This window comes from Spermophilus citellus, assembly GCF_964194105.1.
Source record: "Spermophilus citellus genome assembly, chromosome: 3".
Classification (NCBI taxonomy): Eukaryota; Metazoa; Chordata; class Mammalia; order Rodentia; family Sciuridae; genus Spermophilus; species Spermophilus citellus.
Genome location: NC_138184.1, coordinates 10,053,684 through 10,074,876, shown reverse-complemented (window position 1 = coordinate 10,074,876; position 21,193 = coordinate 10,053,684). Strand labels below are relative to the sequence as shown.

General features: G+C 47.0%; 1 protein-coding gene across 1 annotated transcript; it reads right to left on the bottom strand.

The window, feature by feature from the left end:
- Positions 1-22: 22 nt before the first annotated feature.
- On the bottom strand, positions 23-17,506 carry LOC308643224 (uncharacterized protein; the record flags this gene model as incomplete). Its single annotated transcript, XM_081283138.1, has 7 exons — positions 23-86; positions 4,377-5,366; positions 6,496-6,556; positions 11,057-11,183; positions 16,894-17,082; positions 17,168-17,306; positions 17,478-17,506. The coding sequence occupies 7 exons, from the start codon at positions 17,504-17,506 to the stop codon at positions 23-25; spliced, it is 1,599 nt and encodes a 532-aa protein (XP_081139264.1).
- Between the last annotated feature and the right edge of the window lie 3,687 nt (positions 17,507-21,193).

Genomic DNA, 21,193 nt, shown 5'->3' with positions numbered 1-21,193 from the left:
CAGGCCTCTGCTGGACATGGGCTCAGAGAAGCAGATACACTTCTCCAGACTGGTCTCGGGGGAGCTGGATCTTCAGAGCAAGGAATCTGGGAGGACATAGAACAGGTGATGGAACTAGAGGCTAGTCCTAAGTTAAGGCCCTGACACGTAGCTGGATGCAGACAAGCAAATATTCTGGTGCTCTCAAGAGTTCTGGTTCTGAAACACAAGAAGATGCCCGGATTAAGTCTCTCCCTCCCCAGCTGAAACAAAGTGACTTGCCCTCCAGAGCTATCTACAGGTCCTGTGAAGACCTGTGTTTGGATATCCTCTCAGTCACCCTCCTGGGGCCCAAGAGATGAGGGAGGAGGATGAGATTCCTGTGTGAAATTCCTAGTTGCTGGAAGTAATCTCCCTCTAAAAGGACCACTGGGCCATGGTCCTGCATAGAGACCAGTCTTTGCAAGCACCGGCTGCAAATGTTCCTTAGTTCTCCTCCAGTGACAGGGACTGGCCCACGGTGGGCACAGAAGCAGGGGAGGGAAGGACCATTTAGGCTTTGTAATGTTCCCAGTACCCCTCCACTGGGCCTGTTTGGCAGAGGCCAGCTCAAGATGTGAGGGTGGGTTGCATTCTGCCATGGCTACAGAGGGGCTCGGGTCACTTTTTTCTAATTCTCTCTTCAGGAAAGGCCAAGTCAGGTCAGCTAGTGCAGTCCAAGGAGGATCCCTCTACTCATCTCCCATGTCAGGTCTGGTACTGAAGGTAGACCCCCAAACAATTTTTTTTCTTTTTCCCTTTTATGATATTGGGGATTGAATCCAGGGCCTCACACATGCTAGGCAAGCACCTTACTACTGAGCCCTGCACCCCCAACCCCTTTTACGTTTTTTTTTTAGAACACTTTTTAGGGGCTGGGGATGTGGCTCAAGCGGTAGCGCGCTCACCTGGCATGCGTGCAGCCCAGAAAACTAAAAAATAAATAAATATTAAAAAAATTTTCTCTCTCCCCCTCTCTCTCACACACACTCTTTTTTTTAAAAAAAGAACACTTTTTACTTGTAGATAGACATAACATCTATTTTTTTTTTTTTTTGTTAAATATGGTGCTAAAGATCGAACCCAGTGCCTCACAAGTGCTAGGCAAGTGCTCAACCACTGAGCCCCAGCCCCAGCCCCACATTTTATTTTGAGACAAGGTCTCACCAAGTTATCCAGGTGCTTTGAACTTCAGATTTTCCTGCCCGAGTAGCTGGGGTTACAGGTGTGTGGCACTGAGTCTGGCCAGTCTGCCTTTTCCTCATTCTCTCAGCACCTTCCACCTTTGGTGGCCACTTCGGGGACTCTGCTTTTTTCTAAAACAAGGACCCACCAACCATGAAGCAGAGAGGAATCTTCACCAGACATTGAATCTGCTGGCACCTAACCATTGACTTCCCAACCTCTAGAACTGTGAGAAATGCCTTCCTATCACTTAGAAACTACCCAATCTAAGGTGTTTTGATATAGCAGCTAGAATGGATTAAGACAGTCACCTTCTAAAGATTAGACAGTCATCCCTCCCAAGAGATGCAAGGAGGGATCCCTAGTCTAGTTGTCACACTGCATGGGGTTGGGGTTTTAAGTATGCCTCCCATAACTTTTTCTTTTTTTTGGGGGGGGGGGAGGGAACCAGGATTGAACCCAGGGCGCTTAACTACTGAGCCACATCTGCAATCCTTTTCCTTTTTATTTTGGGACAGGGTCTAATTAAGTTACTTAGGGCTTCACTAAATTGCTGATGCTGGTTTTGAACTTGTGATCCCCTGCCTCAGCCTCCCCAGCCACTGGGACTATAGGTGGGTGCTACTGTGCTCAGTACTCTGCTGGTTCTTTCTTTCCATTTTCTTTAGCTTGAAGCTGTGAGTTAAAGTTGTCTCCCTCCTTCCTCCATTCTCTGGCCTGTAACTTAATTAAGAACATCCCAGAATTGTTTTTTTTTCTTTTTGACATCACTGAGGATGGACTCAGCCTCACACATTTCTATTGTGAAAAGGAGTGTCACCAAGTTGCCTAGGCTGGCCTCAAACTTGGGATCCTCCTTGTGGTCTCCGGAGGTGCTGAATATAATAAATGTTCTCTGCTACACCCGGCTTCCTTTCTACTTTGAGAAGGTCTCACTTGGCCTCAATCTTGTGATCCTCCTGCCTTAACCTTGCAAAACACTGGGATTGCAGATTTGGGCTACTGTTTCTAGCTCTTAGTTTTTTCTTTTTTTGGTACTGGGGATTGAACCCAGAAGCACTTATCACTGCACTACATCCCCAAACCTTTTTATTTTTTTAAAATTTAGAGACAGGGTCTTACTAAGTTGCTTAAGGCCTTGCCAAGTTCCTGAGGCTGGCCTCAAACTTGTGATCCTCCTGCCTCAGCCTCTTGAGTTGCTGGGATTACAGGTGTGCACCACTGTGCCCAGCTCTCAGTAGCTTTCAAACAATAGCAATTTATCATCTTACCTTTCTGGAGCCCACAAGTCCAAGCTCAGGGTATGGGAAGGGTTGGTTCCCTCCCAGGACCTGTCAGGAGAATCCCTTTCTTACCTTTCACCTATTGTATGGTGGTTATCTAGTCACCTTTGGTATTCCTTGGCTTGTAGCAGCATGAAACTGGTCTCTGCCTTCATCTTCACGTGGTGCTCTTTGTGTGCCAGTCTGTGTCCCCAACCCTGCTCTCTTTACTTCCTTTGGTACTGGGGTTAGAACCCAGGGGCAGCTTTACCACCGAACTATATTCCCAGCCTTCAAGTATGTTTTTTTTTTTTATATTTATTTTTTAGTTGTAATTGGACACAATACCTTTATTTCACTTATTTATGCGGTGCTGGGGATCGAACCCAGGGTCTCACACATGCAATGCGAGCGCTCTACCGCTGAGCCACAACCCCAGCCCTCAAATATGGTTTAAAAGAAATTGTCATGAATAACAAAGGTGTGTCTAATACCCCTGGGAACTCTGTGCCAGGAACCTGAGACAAAGACCGAGTATTTATTTCCTATTGCCAAAGACAAAGTCAAGGACTGGGGTTGTGGCTCAGTGGTAGAGAGCTTGCCTAGCACGTGTGAGGCACCGGATTTGATCCTCAGCACCACACAAAAATGAAATTAAGATATTGTGTGTCCACCTACAACTAAAAAATAAATATTAAAAAAAAAGTCAAGAGCTATTGTAGCTCAGTGGTATAGCACTTGCCCAGCATGCTCAAGGGCCTGGGTTGGATCTGCAGCACCAACACATACACAAATCACAACACGTTATAAATTGAATTGTCTTTCATTGCCAGGCAACAGTGGCTGACCAGTGGATATTTGAAAAAAAAATATTTTTAGTTGCAGATGGAGGACACAATACCTTTATTTTATTTGTTATGTGGCGCTGAGGATCAAACCCAGTGCCTCACACATGCTAGGCAAGCGCTCTACCACTGAGCCACAACCTCAGCCCAGACCACTGCATTTTGTAAGATGGAAACAAGGAAGCAAGAGCAGGAAAAGATACAAAAACTGATGGGTGAGCATCAGAGGACTTATTTGTAAGGTCAAAGCAAAGGGGACTTCCTTATTACACTGACTCAGTTCGACCAAGATTACAGATGTTTGCCACCACAGCTGGTTTAAAAATATTTTGACTCATGGTTACCCATTTTCCATTTTCTGACCCATCAACATGAATGACCTTGCATCTAGCTTCCTAGATCACTTTCATTCACAGGACAGTTCCACAGTGGGAATTTCATGACTGAAAGGTATCTGTTGGAATCATGGATATTCCCCAAGTCGTGTTCACTGGGCTTCTATCTATTGTGCACCCTCACGTGTTTGTTCAAAGATGTGGACAAAGCGAAAGCTTTTCCACATTGCTTACACGCAAAAAGTTTCTCTCCACTGTGAGTTCTTTCATGTCTTTGAAAGGAACTGCGAAGACTAAAGGCTTTGCCACATTCTTCACATTTATAGGGTTTCTCTCCAGTGTGCATTCGCATGTGCCCTTGAAAGCTTGTGGGATAAATGAAGGCTTTCCCACACTGCTTGCATTCATAGGGCCTCTCTCCAGTATGAGTTCTTTCGTGTATCTGAACGTAACTAGAACAACTGAAGGCTTTTCCACATTGCTTACACTCATAAGGCTTCTCTCCAGTGTGGGTTCTCTCGTGCGTTCGAAACGCACTGAGAAAGATGAATGCCTTCCCACATTCCCTGCACTTGTAAGGTCCATCTCCAGTGTGCGTTATCATGTGTCTTCGAAAGTTTTCGAGAGAAATGAAAGCTTTGGCACATTCTTTACATTCAAAGGGTTTTTCTCCAGTGTGATTTCGTTCATGGATCTGCAAATCTAGAGGATAATTGAAGGTTTTTCCACACGTTTTACATTCATAGGGTTTTTCTCCAGTGTGAGTCCTTTCATGTATCCGACAGTAACTGAGGCGACTGAAGGCTTTCCCACACTCTTTGCATTTATAGGGTTTCTCACCAGTGTGCACCCTCATGTGTACTCGAAAGGCTGGGCGGGCACTGAAGGCTTTCCCACATTCCTTACACTTGTAGGGTTTTTCCCCAGTGTGGGTCCTTTCATGAATCTGAACGGAAGTGGAACATCTGAAGGCTTTCCCACATTGTTGACACTTATAGGGTTTCTCTCCAGTGTGGATTCTTTCATGTACTCGTAAAAAACTGGGACGAATGAATGCCTTCCCACATTCCTTACATTTGTAAGGTCTGTTGCCATTGTGTGTTATCATGTGTGTTTGAACGGTTGTTCGGGAAATGAAGGCTTTCCCGCATTCCTTACACTTGTAGGGTTTCTCCCCAGTGTGGGTCCTTTCATGTATTTGAATAGAACTGGGACAGCTGAAGGCCTTCCCGCATTTCTTACATTCATAGGGCTTCTCCCCAGTGTGAATCCTTTCATGAATTCGAAGAGAACTAGGAGATCTGAGAGCTTTGCCACAGTGCTTACACTGAAAGGGTTTCTCTCCAAAATGTGTCCGTTCGTGTGTCTGAAAGGGCTGGTGATATATAAAGGTTTTTCCACACTGTTTACACTTATAAGGGTTTTCTCCAGTGTGGGTCCTTTCATGTCTTTGAAAGGATTTGAGATAACTGAAGGTGATCCCACACTCCTTGCATTTGTAAGGCTTGTCTCCATACTTACATCCGTAGAATTCGTGTCCAGGGTGAGATCTGATGTGCCTCGTAAGGGATGAATGAAGCATGAAGACTTTTCCACACACGTTACATTCATATGGTTTTACTCCAGAAGTTTTCTTGGTCACGCTGACATTTAGAATCTGGCTGACGGTTTCTCCAGACTGACCACCTTTACTTTCACAGAGTCTCTGCACCATATGACTTCTGTGAAACATTAGAAGCACATTAATAATGACTGCTCATCATTATTTTACATTAGAATTACATTTTTATTATTTCTAGAAACACCTGTAGGTTCTGCCCTGTGGGAACTTTTTTTTTTTCTTTTTTGGCACTGGGGATTGAACTCAGGGGCACTCAACTACTGAGCCACATCCCCAGCCCTATTTTGTATTTTATTTAGAGACAGGGTCTCACAAAGTTGCTCAGTGCCTTGCTTTTGCTGAGGCTGGCTTTGAACTCGAAATTCTCCTGTCTCAGCCTCCCAAGTGGCTGGGGTTACAGGCATGTGCCTCTGCGCCCAGCAGTCTGAACTTTTTCAAGCTTCTCTACAGCTATTATCAAAACAGCAATATCCATACACATGGTTTCTTAACACTATTTCCAAGTAAGATATTTTTCAAACACTGACCATCCATGTCATTTAAGAAAACATTTTTGGGCTAGGTACAGAGTTACACACCTGTAATCCCAGCTTCCTGGGAAGCTGAGGTAGGAGGGTCTCAAGTTCAAGGACAGCCTGGGCAACTTAGTGAGACCCTGTCTCAAAATAAAAAAGTGGGGCTGGGCACAATGACACAGGCCTGTGATCCCAGCTACTCCACAGGCTGAGGCAGAAGGATCACAAGTTTAAGGCTAGTCTGAGGTCAGCCTGGGCAACTTGGCGAGATCTTGTCTCAAAATAAGAAATAACAAGAGCTAGGGGTTAAGGGAGATTTAGCTCAGTGACAGAGTACCTCAGTGCCACACAAAAACAAAACAACACCACCAAAAGGTCTGGGATGTAGCTTTGTGGTAGAGTCCCTGACTTAAATGCCCAGCACTTAAAGATTTTTTTTTTTTTTCTTTTGGTGAAAATGTCTAAGAAAAGGGCTGGGATTGTAGCTCAGTGGTAGAACACTTGCTTAGCACGTGAGAGGCCCTGGGTTCGATCCTCAGCACACATAAAAATAAATAAAATAAAAATATTGTTTCCAAATACAAAAAAAAAAAAGAAAGAAAATGTCTAAGAAAAAAATCAATTTGAGGATGAATTTGTTTGCTTGCTTTAAAAAAAAAATCATACTAAAATATCATACCTACTGGGGCTCTTTCTCTGGTATGTACAACTCACCTTAGATTTCTCCCTGGGATTTTGAACTCATCTTTGATCTTCCAGTCTTCCCATGTATTTCCTAAAATATAGATCCAGAAAAATCATTCTAAGTTATCAGAAATTATAGCAAATGTTAGATCCCTAAGCCAAAGTAACCCCATTTTGAAACTCAGCACCTGCTCACCCAGGCATGACCTTCCCATTAGGCCCACCCCCAGACTCCCTAACTGCCGAAACCACAGTGTCAAATAACAATCACAGGACCAGAGGGTTATTTGTAACCTCTCCATCTTAGTTGACTATAGTTAGCAAGTTTTCCCCGCAGGCTGCTGCACCTGGCAGAAGGGCAGCCTGGCCGATATTCTCTGTCAATAAACCTTTGCTTGAACTCAGAGCTGTGTCCCTCGTGGATATCTGCGCCAGCCACCCCGAGGTTCTGGTGCTAGCCTGGGAGGGGTCCACGTTCATTGCCTGCTGGCTCTCCCATCATGGGATCTGAGCTACCTTGACCATGCCCTCTCCTCCCTGGCCAGTATCCACCCCAGGGCATTCCTGCCTCTTGCCTCCGGCTTCTGGCCTATCACAGAACTTGACTCTAGACAGCATTCCCTCTCTACTGGCCTTGAGTTCTCGGAACCTCTCTGCGGTGCCCCTGAGCATGCCCTCCCTCTCCCTCCTTCTCTCTCTCCCTCCCAGTGCTGGGTCAGGGTCTCCCTTGGCTTCTGCTGCAGGACTGTCAAGGGCCCTGACAACCCTCACCAATGGTCTGCTTCTATGTGGGAAATCAGAGAGGTTGTGGGGACCCCTTCCTCCTCCGTTTCCCTTCTCTGGGCTCCTGAGAACTCTCAGCCATGGGATCTGCCCAACCCAAGATTCCCTGCAACTCCTACCTCGGCTGTCTCCTCAAAAACCTTTGGTCTCCACTTGACTCCCCGTCTCACAAAACCAGATTTGTTTTCTATTGTAACACAACCTGGCCCCAATATAAGTTAGAAAATGACTCCTCCTGGCTGGAGAATGGGACTTTCAATCCCACCGTATACAGGACTTATGCAACTTCTGTCACCACGAGGGCAATGGGCAGAGATTCCCTTCTCTTTCCTTTGCTCTGGGTCACCCCTCTCTGGGTCAGTCCTGCTCCCTGCACAGGTCCTCCTTGCTTTCTCTCCCTTAACCCTTTCCCCTCCCAAACCTAGCAATTTTTTTTAGGGGGGGGGATACTGGCGATTGAACTCAGTGGCAGTAGGCCACTGAGCCACATCCCCAGCCCTGTTTTGTATTTTATTTAGACAGGGTCTCACTGAGTGCTTAGTGCCTCGCTGTTGCTGAGGCTGGCTTTGAACTCACGATCCTCCTGCCTCAGCCTCCCAGGATGCTGGGATTACAGGTGTGAGCCACCACACCTGGCTGTAATTTTCCTTCTTTTGACCCACAGGATCACTCTTCCCTTCCTCCACCTCCACCCTATGCTTCTCTATAGCCTTCCCCAGCCACACCTTCAGCACCCACTGGACCCATCTTCCCTGTTCTGCCGGTCCTTCATCTCCCTCCTTTCTCTTGATCTCAACACCACACCTCCTACTCGGGCCTCTCTTCCTTCTTTCTCCCCTCCTCATACCTGCTTTCCTGGGCACCACCTGTGGCCTCAGCAGCCCCCCTCCTGTCACTATGGGAGGTAGCTGGAACCCAAGGTATTGTTCGCTCACTGAGAAACATCTAGGTTCCTATCGTATGGACCCCGGATTTCTACACTGAAGAATTCCAGTTCGCAGTCCTATGATCTGATACGGCATGACATCAATATCATCCTCTCTTCTACCCACTCCTGGAGGAGAGGCAGAGGATTTGAGCCCCCACCCAAACGCATGCAGATAATTTTGATAAGCTTAAGAAATTACTCAAGAACCTAATGAGAATCCAGCCCAATTTCTATCCCACCCTACAGAAGCTCTTCAACGTACACTAAAGTAGACCACAATCCCCAAGTGGTGCTATCACCCCAGTGACTCATTTTATTTCCCAATCTGCCCCAGACATTCAAAAAAAATTAACAGGTTAGAGAGAGGAAGGCCCCCAAATGCCCCAATTAACCATTCTTTTTTTTTCTAATTTTTATTGCTTATAAGCTACCAGCATATGGTATTTTTTAATCTTTGTTTATTTATTTTTATGTGGTGCCGAGGATCGACCCTAATGCCTCACATATGTGAGGGGAGCGCTATGCCACTGAGCCACCACCCCAGCCCCCAATCAACCATTCTTTTTTTTTTAATATTTATTTATTTTTTTGTTTTCGGTGGACACAACATCTTTGTTTGTATGTGGTGCTGAGGATCGAACCTGGGCCGCACGCATGCCAGGCGAGCGCGCTACCGCTTGAGCCACATCCCCAGCCCCCCAATCAACCATTCTTAACGCTGCCTTTAAGGTTTTAATTATAGAGAAGAGCAACAAAAAATAGATAAAAAGAGATAAAGCCAAATTTCAACTTTTGGCACAGGCCCCGCAAGACAAACCCAAGGGTGTAGTTTCCAACAAAGGACACTACAAGGCACCTCCTGGACCTTGTCTGGGAAGGACACTGTGCCCATGCGTGCCCTAATCCCCAACCACCATCTGGCCCTTGCCCTAAACTCAAAAGGGACGGACACAGGGGAGTCGACCGTCCTTCCAACAGTGAGGTGAGGGGCCAAATCCTCCCTCTTCATTCTCCCTAACCAACCATCACCCACCATCACCCACCATCACCCACCGGGAGCCTAGGGTAACTGCCACTGTTGAAGGTAGGCCAATCTCTTTCCTCATTGACTCGTGAGAAGCTTTCTAACTTTGCCCCAATTTGGGGGGACCAACTCAGCCTTTCAAAACCTCTATCGTCAGGGTAGAGGGAACCACTTCCAACCCACGCAGGACAACTCCTCCACCATGCAGCACTGAGGGGACGCATTCTGCCCAGTCCTTTTGAATCTTTTTTTTTTTGGGGGGGGGGAGTGCCACTGAGGATTGAACTCAGGGGCAATTGGCCACTAAGCCACATCCCCAGCCTTATTTTGTATCTTATTGAGGGACAGGGTCTCACAGAGTTGCTTAGTGCCTCCCTAAATTGCTGAGGCTGGATTTGAACTTACGATCCTCCTGCCTCAGCCTTCAGATCTTCCTGCCTTAGCCTCCCCAGCTGCTGGGATTACAGGCGTGAGCCACCACACCCAGACATTCTTTTTAATTGAACCTCATCGCCCCACTCCCTTAACGGGAAGAAATCTCTCAAAATTTCGAGCCTCCTTTACCCTTCATTTCCCCAATATGGGACTTATAGAACCCACCCCAGTGGCTACAGATCTCTCTCCCTCCTCTTCTTGCCGATCCGTTACCCTCACACACACCACATTGCTTCTTTCTTTGGCCCCGAGTAGCCCACACCTGCTCACGTTTCTCAACACAACCTTACAACTCCTCGACAATTCTAACCCTCCTATACTTCAGATGGCAGGCTCTGTGTCCCGCGGCTCACGGACAGCAAACTCTGTCCCTCTCCATGGACTTCCAATCCAACCTCTCTCTTCACCACTCAAGTAATTCCCCCCGAACTACTTTATTCCCATGTCTCCTACTTTGGGCACCCTCCCCCACTCTATGTCTCTATCCACCATGCCACCTAAGGGTTCCCTGTACAACACAATTGACAATGTCACCTCAGAGCCAGCCTGGCACCTTCTTCTTCTGCAGAAGTCCCATTCTTCGCTGCCTGACACCCCCTATTCCCACCTTCTGCCTCCCTCTCCTCCTCACGCCCCATATAACCAGATACCCTGAGGGGGAGGTTGAACTGATCCTCTCCTCCCGCTCCTGGACTTCAATGTCCCAGATGCAAAAGACCAATCGTCGCACCAGTCCTCATTGGATCGGGCATATTGGCAGCAGCTGGCACGGGGTAGCAGGAATAGGTACAGCCACTCGTCTTTACTATAAACTCTCCCAAGAACTTTAGGAGGACTTTGAGCAGGTGGCAGACTCCCTGGGGTCTCTTCAAATCCAAGGGACCCCCTCAGCCAACGTAGGTCTCCAAAATAGGAGAGCCACTGACTTACTAACGGCAGGGAAGGGAGGCGCTTGGGTCTTTTTAGGAGAGGAATGCTGTTACTTCACCAAGGAATCTGGAATAATCCCAGGAAAAGCAGCTGAGCTCTGGGGGAGCATCAAGAAACACCCCACCCCGGGAGCAGCAGCAGTCACCTCCCTGGGACCTTTTGGGCCAGACTCTCCCCTGGCTGCTCCTGTTGATGGGACCTCTCCTTACATTCATCATAGAGCTCTTAATAGGACCTTGTGTGATAAAATGCCTGATTTTTTTTTTTTTTACAAGATCGAGTAAAGGCACTCACTAATCAGACTGTAAATCAGCTCGTTATGAGCCCATTTTGAAAATCAGCACCTGCCCACCCAGGCATGACCTTCCCATTAAGCCCACCCCCAAAAGAGTCCCTAAGTATGGAAACCACAGCAAAGGCGCCAAATAACGATCACAGGACCAGATGGGTTGTTTTTAACTACTAACCAAGGGAAAGGATGTCACTCTTACCAACAGAGGCCAGGTTCCTGAAGGTTTCCTGCATCACATCTCTGTAGAGTTTCTTCTGCGAAGGATCCAGCAGAGCCCACTCCTCCTGGGTGAAGTTCACAGACACGTCCTCAAAGACCACCGAGTCCTACAACATCCCACATATGTGCACAGATAAGGAGTGAGATTACCAGGGCTGGAGGCCTGTACTCAAATTCCTAAATTCACACACAATTCAAAACATTTATTTGTTTGCCTTGGTCATCAGTTTGTCTCAGTCCACACTTCTGTAAGTCAAGAGCGTCTGGAACAAATGGACTTACAGCTACATTTTATTATGGTCACTGCCAAGTCTTAGAGGTTCCTAATGGAAATGTCTACTTGAGCTTGAAAGAAGCTGGGAGTGGTGGTGCATGCCTGTGTCATCCCAGTGACTCAAGAGACTTAGGCTGGAGATTACAAGTTCAAGGGCAGCCTCAGCAATTTAGGGAGTCGCTGTCTCAATATAAAAGACAAAAAGGGTTGGGCATGTGGCTCAGTGGTTAAGTGCCTCTGGGTTCAATACCCAGTTCAAAAATGGGAGGGAGAACTTGGAAAAATGAGAGAAACCCTTTTCATCAATTTCTTTTGTATGTGTGAGAAAAATTTTCATCTCATTTCTTTCCTTCTTCCTTTTCTTCTCTTTTTGGTACCAGGAAGTGAATTCAAGGGCACATAAGCCTTTTCTATTTATTTTTTTAAAATATTATTTTTTAGTTGTAGTTGGACACAATACCTTTATTTTATTTATTTATTTTTACGTGGTGCTGAGGATCGAACACAGGCCCTCGCATGTTCTAGGTGAGCGCTCAGCCGCTGAGCCACAATCCTGGCCCCAGCCTTTTTTATTTTTTATTTTGCGAAAGGGTCTTGCTAAGTTGCTGAGACTGGCTTTGAACTTGCGATCCTCCTGCCTCAGCATCCTGAGTTGCTGAGTTGATGGTTGTAAGAGAACTGTGATGTAGAAAAGGAGAAAGAGTCAATTGATACATTTCCCTTTTCCTATAGATTTCAACTTGACCATAATCCAGCAGTTGAAAATTCAATTTCCAGAGAATTTGCTGTGCATTTGCACTGGGAGATTAAAATAAAAATAGGAGTAGTACTTTTCACAAAGCATAAAATAAACATAAAATCCCAATAGCCTAACCACGGGCACGGATGAGCGAGTGAATGGCCTAGGGCTCAGGTAGTAGCACATTCAAAACATACTGAGGCATAGAAACTATTGAGAACCTTGTTAAACATAAAGTACAAGTATCTCCATGGTGGAGTGGCTGCCCAGCGTTCACGAGGCCCTGGGTTCCACCCCAGCATGGCAGCTTTTCCCCTCAGGAGTCTACCCTCCGGTGCTTCTCTAGGGAAGGCATCTGAACACACCATGCACCAGTTTGAAGGCTACTCCCAGCCTCTGGCTTTTTGTGGAAGCTGCTCATTCCAGAAAAGCCCACGTGCCACAGCATACAGCGGCTTAGACCACATCTGTAAAAGCCTGTGCTGCCGCGGAAGCCATGGGAGCTGAGAGGCCTGACTGTGTCTTCCCAGGAGTCATGGAGTAAGCAGTCCTCCGACACCAGATAATTACAGGAATTTAATCAAGATGCTGGGCGCAGAGATATGGAGCATATCATGCTAAGTGAAACAAGCCCATCACAAAAAACCAAGGTCGAATGCTTTCACTTATATGTGGAAGCTAAGGGGGGCGGGGGGAAGTTCAGTAGATCAGACAAAGGAGAAGGGAAGGAAGTGGGGGGACAGGAATAGAAAGACAGTAGAATAAAAAATACATAATTTTCCTGTATATACATATGAAATTACCTAAGTGAACCCCACCATAGTGCTACCCAGAAGAAAGGGGTCCTAATTAGAATAAGACATATTCTATGCTTGTATAATTTTATCAAAATGGACTCGTCGAAGCGGACCGTGGTGGTGCACGCTTGTAATCCTGGCTGGGGAGGCTGAGGCAGTAGAATTGAGAATTCAAGGCCAGCCTCAGCAATGTAGAAGGCCCCTAAGCAACTCAGACCCTGTCTCAAAATAAAAAAGTAAAAATTACTGGGATGTAGCTCCATAGTAAAGCACTCCTGGGTTCAATTTCCAGTACCGAAAAGAAAAGAAACGGTGGAACAGTAGGAATAATCACCTCTTTATGATTTTTTTTTTTGATACTGCAGATTGAATTCAGGGGCACTCAACCACAGAGCCACAACCCCAGCCCTATTCTGTATTTTATTTAGAGACAGAGTCTCACTGAGTTACTTAGCACTTCGCATTTGCTGAGGTTGGTTTTGAACTCATAATCCTAGCTGCTAGGATTACAGAAGTATGCCACCCCCTGGCGGGGGTGAAATATTTTTTTAATAATAATTATATATATATATATATATATATATATATATATATATATATATATATATATATATAGTAGTTTAGATGGATACAATACCTTTATTTTATTTATTTACCTTCATGTGGTGCTGAGGATCAAACCCAGGGCCTCACACATGCTAGGCAAGTGCTCTACCACTGAGCTACAATCCCAGCCCAATAATAATTCTTAATCTTTCAAGGTCCTGTTTAACTTCCATGGGGCCATGATAACTAATTAACTAGGGCATAAGGCAGGAGTGACCCTATTTTGTCAAACCAATTTATAAGTGTCAAAGACTTTGAGAGCCTGGGAGTACGGAGTATTTGCCTTGGAAGCAATAAGTCCCTTAGGTTGATCCCCAACACTGCAAAAAACAGAAACAAAAACAAAACAAAAAACAAAAAACAAAAAAAAAGAAAAAAGAAAAAACATAACTAAAAATTAAAAAAATGAACCTCCCAGGGCTGGGTCTGTAGCTCAGTGAGAGAGCGCTTGTCTAGCAAGTGTGAGGCATTGGGTCTGATCCTCAGCACATGCATGTGATCCCAGCTATTCCAGAGGCTGAGGCAGGAGGATTGCAAGTTGGAGGCCAGTGTGGGCAACCTAGCAAGACCTTGTCTCAAAATTTAAAAAAATAATAAAAAGGGCTGGGGATGTAGCTTAGTGGTAAGAGTGCCCCTGGGTCCTAAGTTCAATCCCCGGGTCCAGAAACAAACAAACGTCCCTCAAAACTGTGGTGCAGGCCTGTAGTCCAAGTCACTTGGGAGGCTAAGGCAGGAGGATTGCTTGAGCCCACGAGTTCAAGACCAGGCCTCCACAACAAAGAGATACCCTGTCTCATCTTTCTTCTTCTTCTTCTTCTTTTTTTCTTTTTAGGGGCACTGGGGACGGAACCAGAGCCTCATGCATGCTAGGTAAGTGCTCTACCACTGAGCTACATCCCCAGCCCAAGACCCCATCTCAAAGTAAAAAACACTTAAAAACCCCAAAACCTGAGAGAGGGCTTCATCCTCCCCTCACTCCCCAACTACATGTGCCTGTGGATTCTCAACTTTCCAGGGTTCAGCCGCTTTTCTCAGCACAAAGGGCTCCTTTGTGTGATGGGCTGTGAACAGGCTAAGACTTGGAGGGAGGCTCCCAAATAGACACACTGGACCTTCCATCACGTCCCTCTGCATGCTGGAAGTTCGGCTTTAGCTTGGAGTAATTGACCTTGGGGCCTCTGCTCCCTGATTACAAAGTTTTGAACCACTACTGACTATTTATTTATTTATTATTTATTTTGGGTACGGGGGACTGAGGTTCTTCCCCACTGAGCCACATCCCTACCCCTTAAAATAAATAAATTTTTATTTATTTATTTATTTATTTTGGTATTTTGGTATAATGCTGGGGATTGTACCCAGGCCCTTCTGCATGCTAGGCAAGTACTCTATATCCCCAGCCCCTCCTTTTTTACATTTTTGAGACAGGGTCTTGCTAAATTGGTTAGGGCCTCCCTAAACTGCTGAGGCTGGCCTTGAATTTGCAATCCTCCTGTCTCAGTATCCGGAGTTGCTGTGATTACAAGTATGCACCACTGTGCCCCCTGCACTACTGACAACTTTAAATGACAAAAACACAAGTGTTTAAGAATCTGGTAAAATCACTCAAATCTAGTGTTCACATTAAAGAAAGCAAGAAAAATGTAAGACACTTTTGTAACCCACAGTATTACTTTCAGAAAATGAAGATGTCAGTTAATGATTTCCACAGTAAGAAATGATTTGCTAAACTATCAATCATACTTGAACACATCTAGGTGTTGGGGCTGGGGGTGTAGCTGAATACCTGCTTGGCATGTGGGAAGCCCTAGATTCCCCAGGACCCAATAAATATATGAATAAAATAAAATAACAGATCTCAGGGACTTACATGCTAAGAGGTGAAACAAATGGAAACAATAATTTTTTAAACAAATACAAAGTTATATTGGAATATTTTATTTTATTGTATTTTTCCCCCAGTGCTGGGCATTAAACCCTGGCCTTGCACATTAGGCAAGTGCTCTGCCTCTGAGTTACATCCTGGGCCCAGGGAATATTTTATTTTTCATGAGATTCATCTCTTTCTAGTCTCTTTGGAATATTGTACACTATCTCTTAAACTCTAGTTACTGGGGCTGGGGATGTGGCTCAAGCGGTAGCGAGCTCGCCTGGCATGCGTGCGGCCCGGGTTCCATCCTCAGCACCACATACCAACACAGATGTTGTGTCCGCCGAGAACTAAAAAAAATAAAATAAAATATTAAAAATTCTCTCTCTCTCTCTCTCTCTCTCACTATCCTCTCTCACTCTCTCTTAAAAAAAAAAAAACTCTAGTTACTGAATACATTTTACATCTATTTAAAAATGATTGGTGCACGCCTGGGCTTGGGAGGCTGAGGCAGGAGGATTGCAAGTTCAAAGACAGCTTTAGCGATTTATTTATTTATTTTTTTATGTGGTGCTGAAGATTGAATCCAGGGCCTCACACTCCTAGGTGAGCGCTCTACCACTGAGCCACAACCTCAGCCTCAGCCTCAGCAATTCAGCAAGAAACTAAGCAACTCAGTGAGACGCTGTCTCTAAATAAAATCCAAAAATTGGGCTCGGGATGTGGCTCAGTGGTCAATTGCCCCTGTGTTCAATCCACAGTACCAAAAACACAAACCCGGTACTCAAATAAGAGAATAAATATGTCCATGGTTGCAAAGCCAGGGAGTGCTTGAAGGGACACATCACCAGGAGTTTGCAAAGAGCCACCTCAATCCAAAGGAATCCCCCTAGGATGGCTGTGTCCAGGAAACATACTACCAGAGACACATGGATTCTGTACAAGTGGTTCCAGATGGTTATTCTCTGCTCTCCTTTCATGTGACATGTCCACAAACTAGACATGAGTTTTTGAAGAAGCGCAATCCACAGCTCTGTGGGGAAAAACGTTATTAAAATGCTGCGTGGGTTTGAAACGCACCACGGAGGATCACAGCGATAGACGATGCATTGCGTTGGGGATCCGAAGGCGACATCTGGAAATGCGGGGAAGGATCTGGAAATTTAAGGACTTAATGTCAGCCCTAGACAGAGCCAGGTTAGGGCAGCAGACGAAATCCGAGCCAGCGCTGCCCACATCTTCGGAAGACTCGGTGGGAAGCTGATGCTGGGGGAGAGAGGAGGCTCGGCCCCCGCCCCTGCTCCTCCCGCGCGCGCCGCACACGCGACTCAGGGTCCCCGCGACCCTGGCGGGTGCCACACAGTTGCGGAGCCGCCCAGGGAGGGACGCGCAGGGGCGGGGCGGGAGGAACACAGGGTCGCCGCTGCCCGCCCCGACCCACCCTGTGGCTGTAGGGACAGAGGGCGGACTCGGCCGCCAGCGCGGACCCGGCCGGGCAGACCCCCGTCCCAGGGCCCGGCCCCACACTTACCGTCTCCCGGCCTGGCGGTCCCGGCATCCTCCCCTCGCCGCCCCCCGGGCCGCCCACGACACCGCACTGCCACCCGAGCGCTCCGCGGCGGCGAGGCACGCGCGGCGGACTGCGGCGGAAGCGCACGGCGACACCAAGGTGTCTTGCGTAGCGTGGCCACACCCTCCTTCCCGGCGGCGCCCTCTTTGCCTGATTGACAATGGGGGAGGTCAGCTAGCTGAGTGGTCCCCCACGGGGTCTGTTGAACCGACCTCTTCCCTCCTGCCCTTTTAACCTTAAAGCGGAATTGTTCACCTCCAGGGCGGGACGCTGAGATCTTCCCGCAGCTGCTGGAGCGCGGGGACAGAGGTGTGCCCAGGAAAACCCAGGCCTGGTCCCCCTCCAGGTGTTGGGATCCCTTGAGGAGCCACCCACTGGGGAGCAAGTACAGAACTAGAGGGTCACCCAGGTCTGCTACAGCGAGCCAGGTCAGATCAAGGAGGCCAACATGAGTGAGTCTGGGAAGTTGGAGGCTGCCCCCTGAGGAACTGAATGCCTTCAGAGCCCTCTGCCACCCTATCTAGATCACCTGCCCCTGCTCCAACCTGTTGCTAAGGTAACCAGGCTGCGCCATCCTGCCCTGCCCCCTTCAGCCCACCTGTTTCTCACCTTTTGGCCATCCCACTGGTACCCTGGTCCTGCTTCCCCACACGGTGAAGTTGGAACATTAGAGAAGCACGCAGAGGCAAGCATACAAAGCAGGGTGTGTTTTAAAAGGGGTAGCATAGATTTCTCCCTGGAGGGAGAAGGGGGCCATATCTGTATCCTGGTATCCAAAGAAGCGAGGTGTTCTGCCCTTTTTAGATGTCCTAGGCTTCCTTTGTTCTCTTGCCTTTTCCCCCTTATCTAGGTTGCCCCCTTTTAAATAAACCCTGCTTTGTATGCTTGCCTTGGTGTGCTTCTCTAATGTTATGCTTCAACATGTGGGGAAGCAGGACTAGTCACCCGTAACTGGCAGTATCTCAGGGACACTTCCTAAAGCAATCACACCCTGAGAAATGTTCAATAAATAAATCCCCCAAGTATAGGGGCTGGGGATATCACTCAGTTGGTAGTGCTTACCTTGCATGCACAAGACAAGGCACCCTGGGCTCAATCCCCAGCACCACACACACACACACACACACACACACACAAAAAAAAAACACACACACCTCAGGTGTACACTTTACATGGGAAGAAAGCTTACTTTGGAGCAGTTTATTTTTGCCACACTGGAGATTGATCCCAGAGACTCCTACATGTCAGGGAAGTGCCATGTTAGATTGAGAGTGTTCTGTTGTAGTGTCACCCGCTTTCTCCACAGAAAAGTCTTAACTGGGCTTCTCCAGAAATCTTCACCATGGCTGATTTTAGGAATGTCAGCAAAAGAGTCTCTACAAAAGATTTCAATGTAGATAAACTTCCTATTTTCCTGTCGCCCTGTTTTACTTGGCCACTGGCCGGGAAGATGCCAGCACTCCAGGTGCTGGACACCCCCTTACTAGTTTTTCACAAACGCATCCAGTATAGTACTTTGTAGAACTGTGCAAACAAGGCCTCTGGCCTTGAGCTGGGCTTCACAGAGATGTCTACATTTTTAAGATAAGTCACAATTGGGCTCCATGGTAACAGCTGGCAGGGGGAGGAAAGAAAGGGGAAGAGGCTCTCCCCTTCTCAGGTGTTGTCCTTGAAGAGTTAACTTGCCCAGAACAGTGAAAGAAAAAGCTGCTTTTATGTGAACTTCTGCAGACTGTGAACTTCTTAGCCCCTCCCCTTACATGCTGAGTATAAAACTCTGAAACCACCTGAGCTCAGGGGTTCAGGGGATTGATTGATTACAGCAAAAGCTGTGCCCTCTGAACCTGGCTGCAGCCAAATAAAACTGTTTCCTGCTATGCAAGGCACCGTCATCTGTCCCTACAACACTGTGAGCTGATTTATTTATTTATTTAGTTAGTTTGCACCAGGGATTGAACCCAGGGGTGTTTAGCCCCTGAGCCAAATTCCCAGCCCTTTTTGCATTTTATTTAGAGACAGGGTCTCGCTAAATTGCTGAGGCTGTCTTTGAACTTGCAATCCTCCTGCCTCAACCTTCTGAACTGCTGGAAATACAGGTGTGTGCCATCATGCTAGGCTTGAAACTCTTGAGATTCTACAGACTTTTTTTTTTTTTTTTTTTTTTTTTTTTTGATACTGGGGGTTGAACTCAGAGGCATTCAACAACTAAACCACATCCTCAGGACTATTTTGTATTTTATTTAGAGACAGGGTCTCACTAAGTTGCTTAGTGCCTCCCCATTGCTGAGGTGGGCTTTGAACTCCCCCAGTCTCAGGTTCCCCAAACACTGGGATTACAGGCATGTGCCATGGCACCCGGCAAGATTCTACAGACATTTGACCTTGGGCTGAATAGAACATCATGATTGTGCAGAGCTTGAATGTTGCAGGTGGAAAGCAACTTATCTTGGGAGATCAAGAAAAATTATTTTAGAAAAATAAGTTTTTTTGTTTTGTTTTGAATACTGTAGATTGAATGCAGGACCTAACACATACTAGGCAAGCACTCTGCCACTGAACCTTTTATTTTGAGACAGTGTTTGTTAAGTAGCCCAAGCCTTCTGGTTACTGGTGACAAGTTCTGCTTCCTGTCACATGTTGAAGTGTAATATTAAAGAAGCATGCCAAGGCAGGGTTTATTTAAAAAGGGGTAACATAGCTCTTACTCTCTTACTCTCCCTCTCTCTCTTACTCTCCCCTCTCTCCTCTCTCTCTCCCCCCTCTCTCTCTTCCCTCTCTCCCTCTCTTCTCTCTCTCTCTCTCCCCCCCTTCTCTTCTGAGACTGGCCGCTACAGTCCTGCTAATAAGATCTCCGGCAGGCAAACAGTTGTTTTGGCTTGTTGAGTTTATGGAGCTTTTCCATCGTCCTTTACATTGGTGCCGAAACCCGGGACGGGGATCCCCGTCACTCAAGGCAGAACCCTGTTCCCAAACTCTGAGCCCAACCGTTCCTGTCGTGGTCCATCCTCTGATCGCCTGCCTGACATCCACCACTGGCCTGCAGATTGCTCCTCAGGGATTACCAGCTACTTGCCAATGAGCCAGACGACACGCACATCCAGTCATCCCAAGAAACCTCCACCGAGTGCTGAAAGATGAAGATACCGAATGACAACTCCACCAAAGGGCCATCTCTACCCCACCATGCCAAAAAAAATAAGTCATTGGCTTTTGGCTTTATATTTCTGCCTTTTCCTGGGCATAGGCCTTTTCTACCAGCCCTACAGACTGGACGACATGCCAGAAATTAATGCTGTTTGTTTTCATAGCTGCAGGGCACATTCATGGACTTCTCCCCAGAGGAAATCCATGCCTTCAGTGCATGGATATGGGGCCTCCTGGCCCTCCTTCTCCAACCAACTGATCTCCCTCCCTCCCTCTAAATGACGCCCCTACTCAGCAGGAAGTAGCCAGATCGAGTACAATGCCCCCAAACCAAAACAAAAGAGCGAGGAATGTTGGTAAAGATGGTGCCCGGAGCGCTCCTCTTCTGGGAGCTCAGGTCCATGATGCACTGAATGGTGCACCAACCGTCACCTTCAATCGCTGTGGATGGCGCGAACTTTGAATGACACACCTCCAATCCCTGAAGTGGCGCGAACTCTTGGCCAATGAAGAAGTAGCAGCCCACTTGCCTTGATCCTCCTCACCCCACGTTTAGCCCATAAATATCAACACCCTGTTTGTGCTCGTTCTCTTACTCTCCCCTCTCTCTCTCTCCCCCTCTCTTCTCTCTCTTTCTCTCTTTCTCTCTCTCTTCTCTCTCTCTCTCTCTCTCTCTCTCTCCCTCCCTCCCTCCCTCCCTCCACCCCCACCTTCTCTTCTGCGACTGGCCGCTAGGGTCCTGCTAATAAGATCTTGGACAGGTAAACAATTAAAAAATTAAATTAAATTAAATTAAAAAAATAAAAAGGGGTAACATAGACTTCTTCCAGGAGGGACAAGAGGGCCATTGCTGGTATCCTGGCATCCCAGGAAGTGAGGGGTTTTGCCTTTTTTATATATCTTAGGCTTCCTTTGCTCTCCTGCTCTCTTCCCCCTATCTCTCTCCTTCCTCCCTACTTGCCTAGGCCCAGGAGATGCTCAGTGGGCTAACCAAAAGGCGAGAAGCAGATGAGCTAGAGGGGCCAAGTTGGAGTGATCTGGGCAGGAAGGGGGCATAATTAACAACTCCCTGTAAGGAGGGACAATCTCTGGGTAGGGTTACCTTAGCAACAGGTTG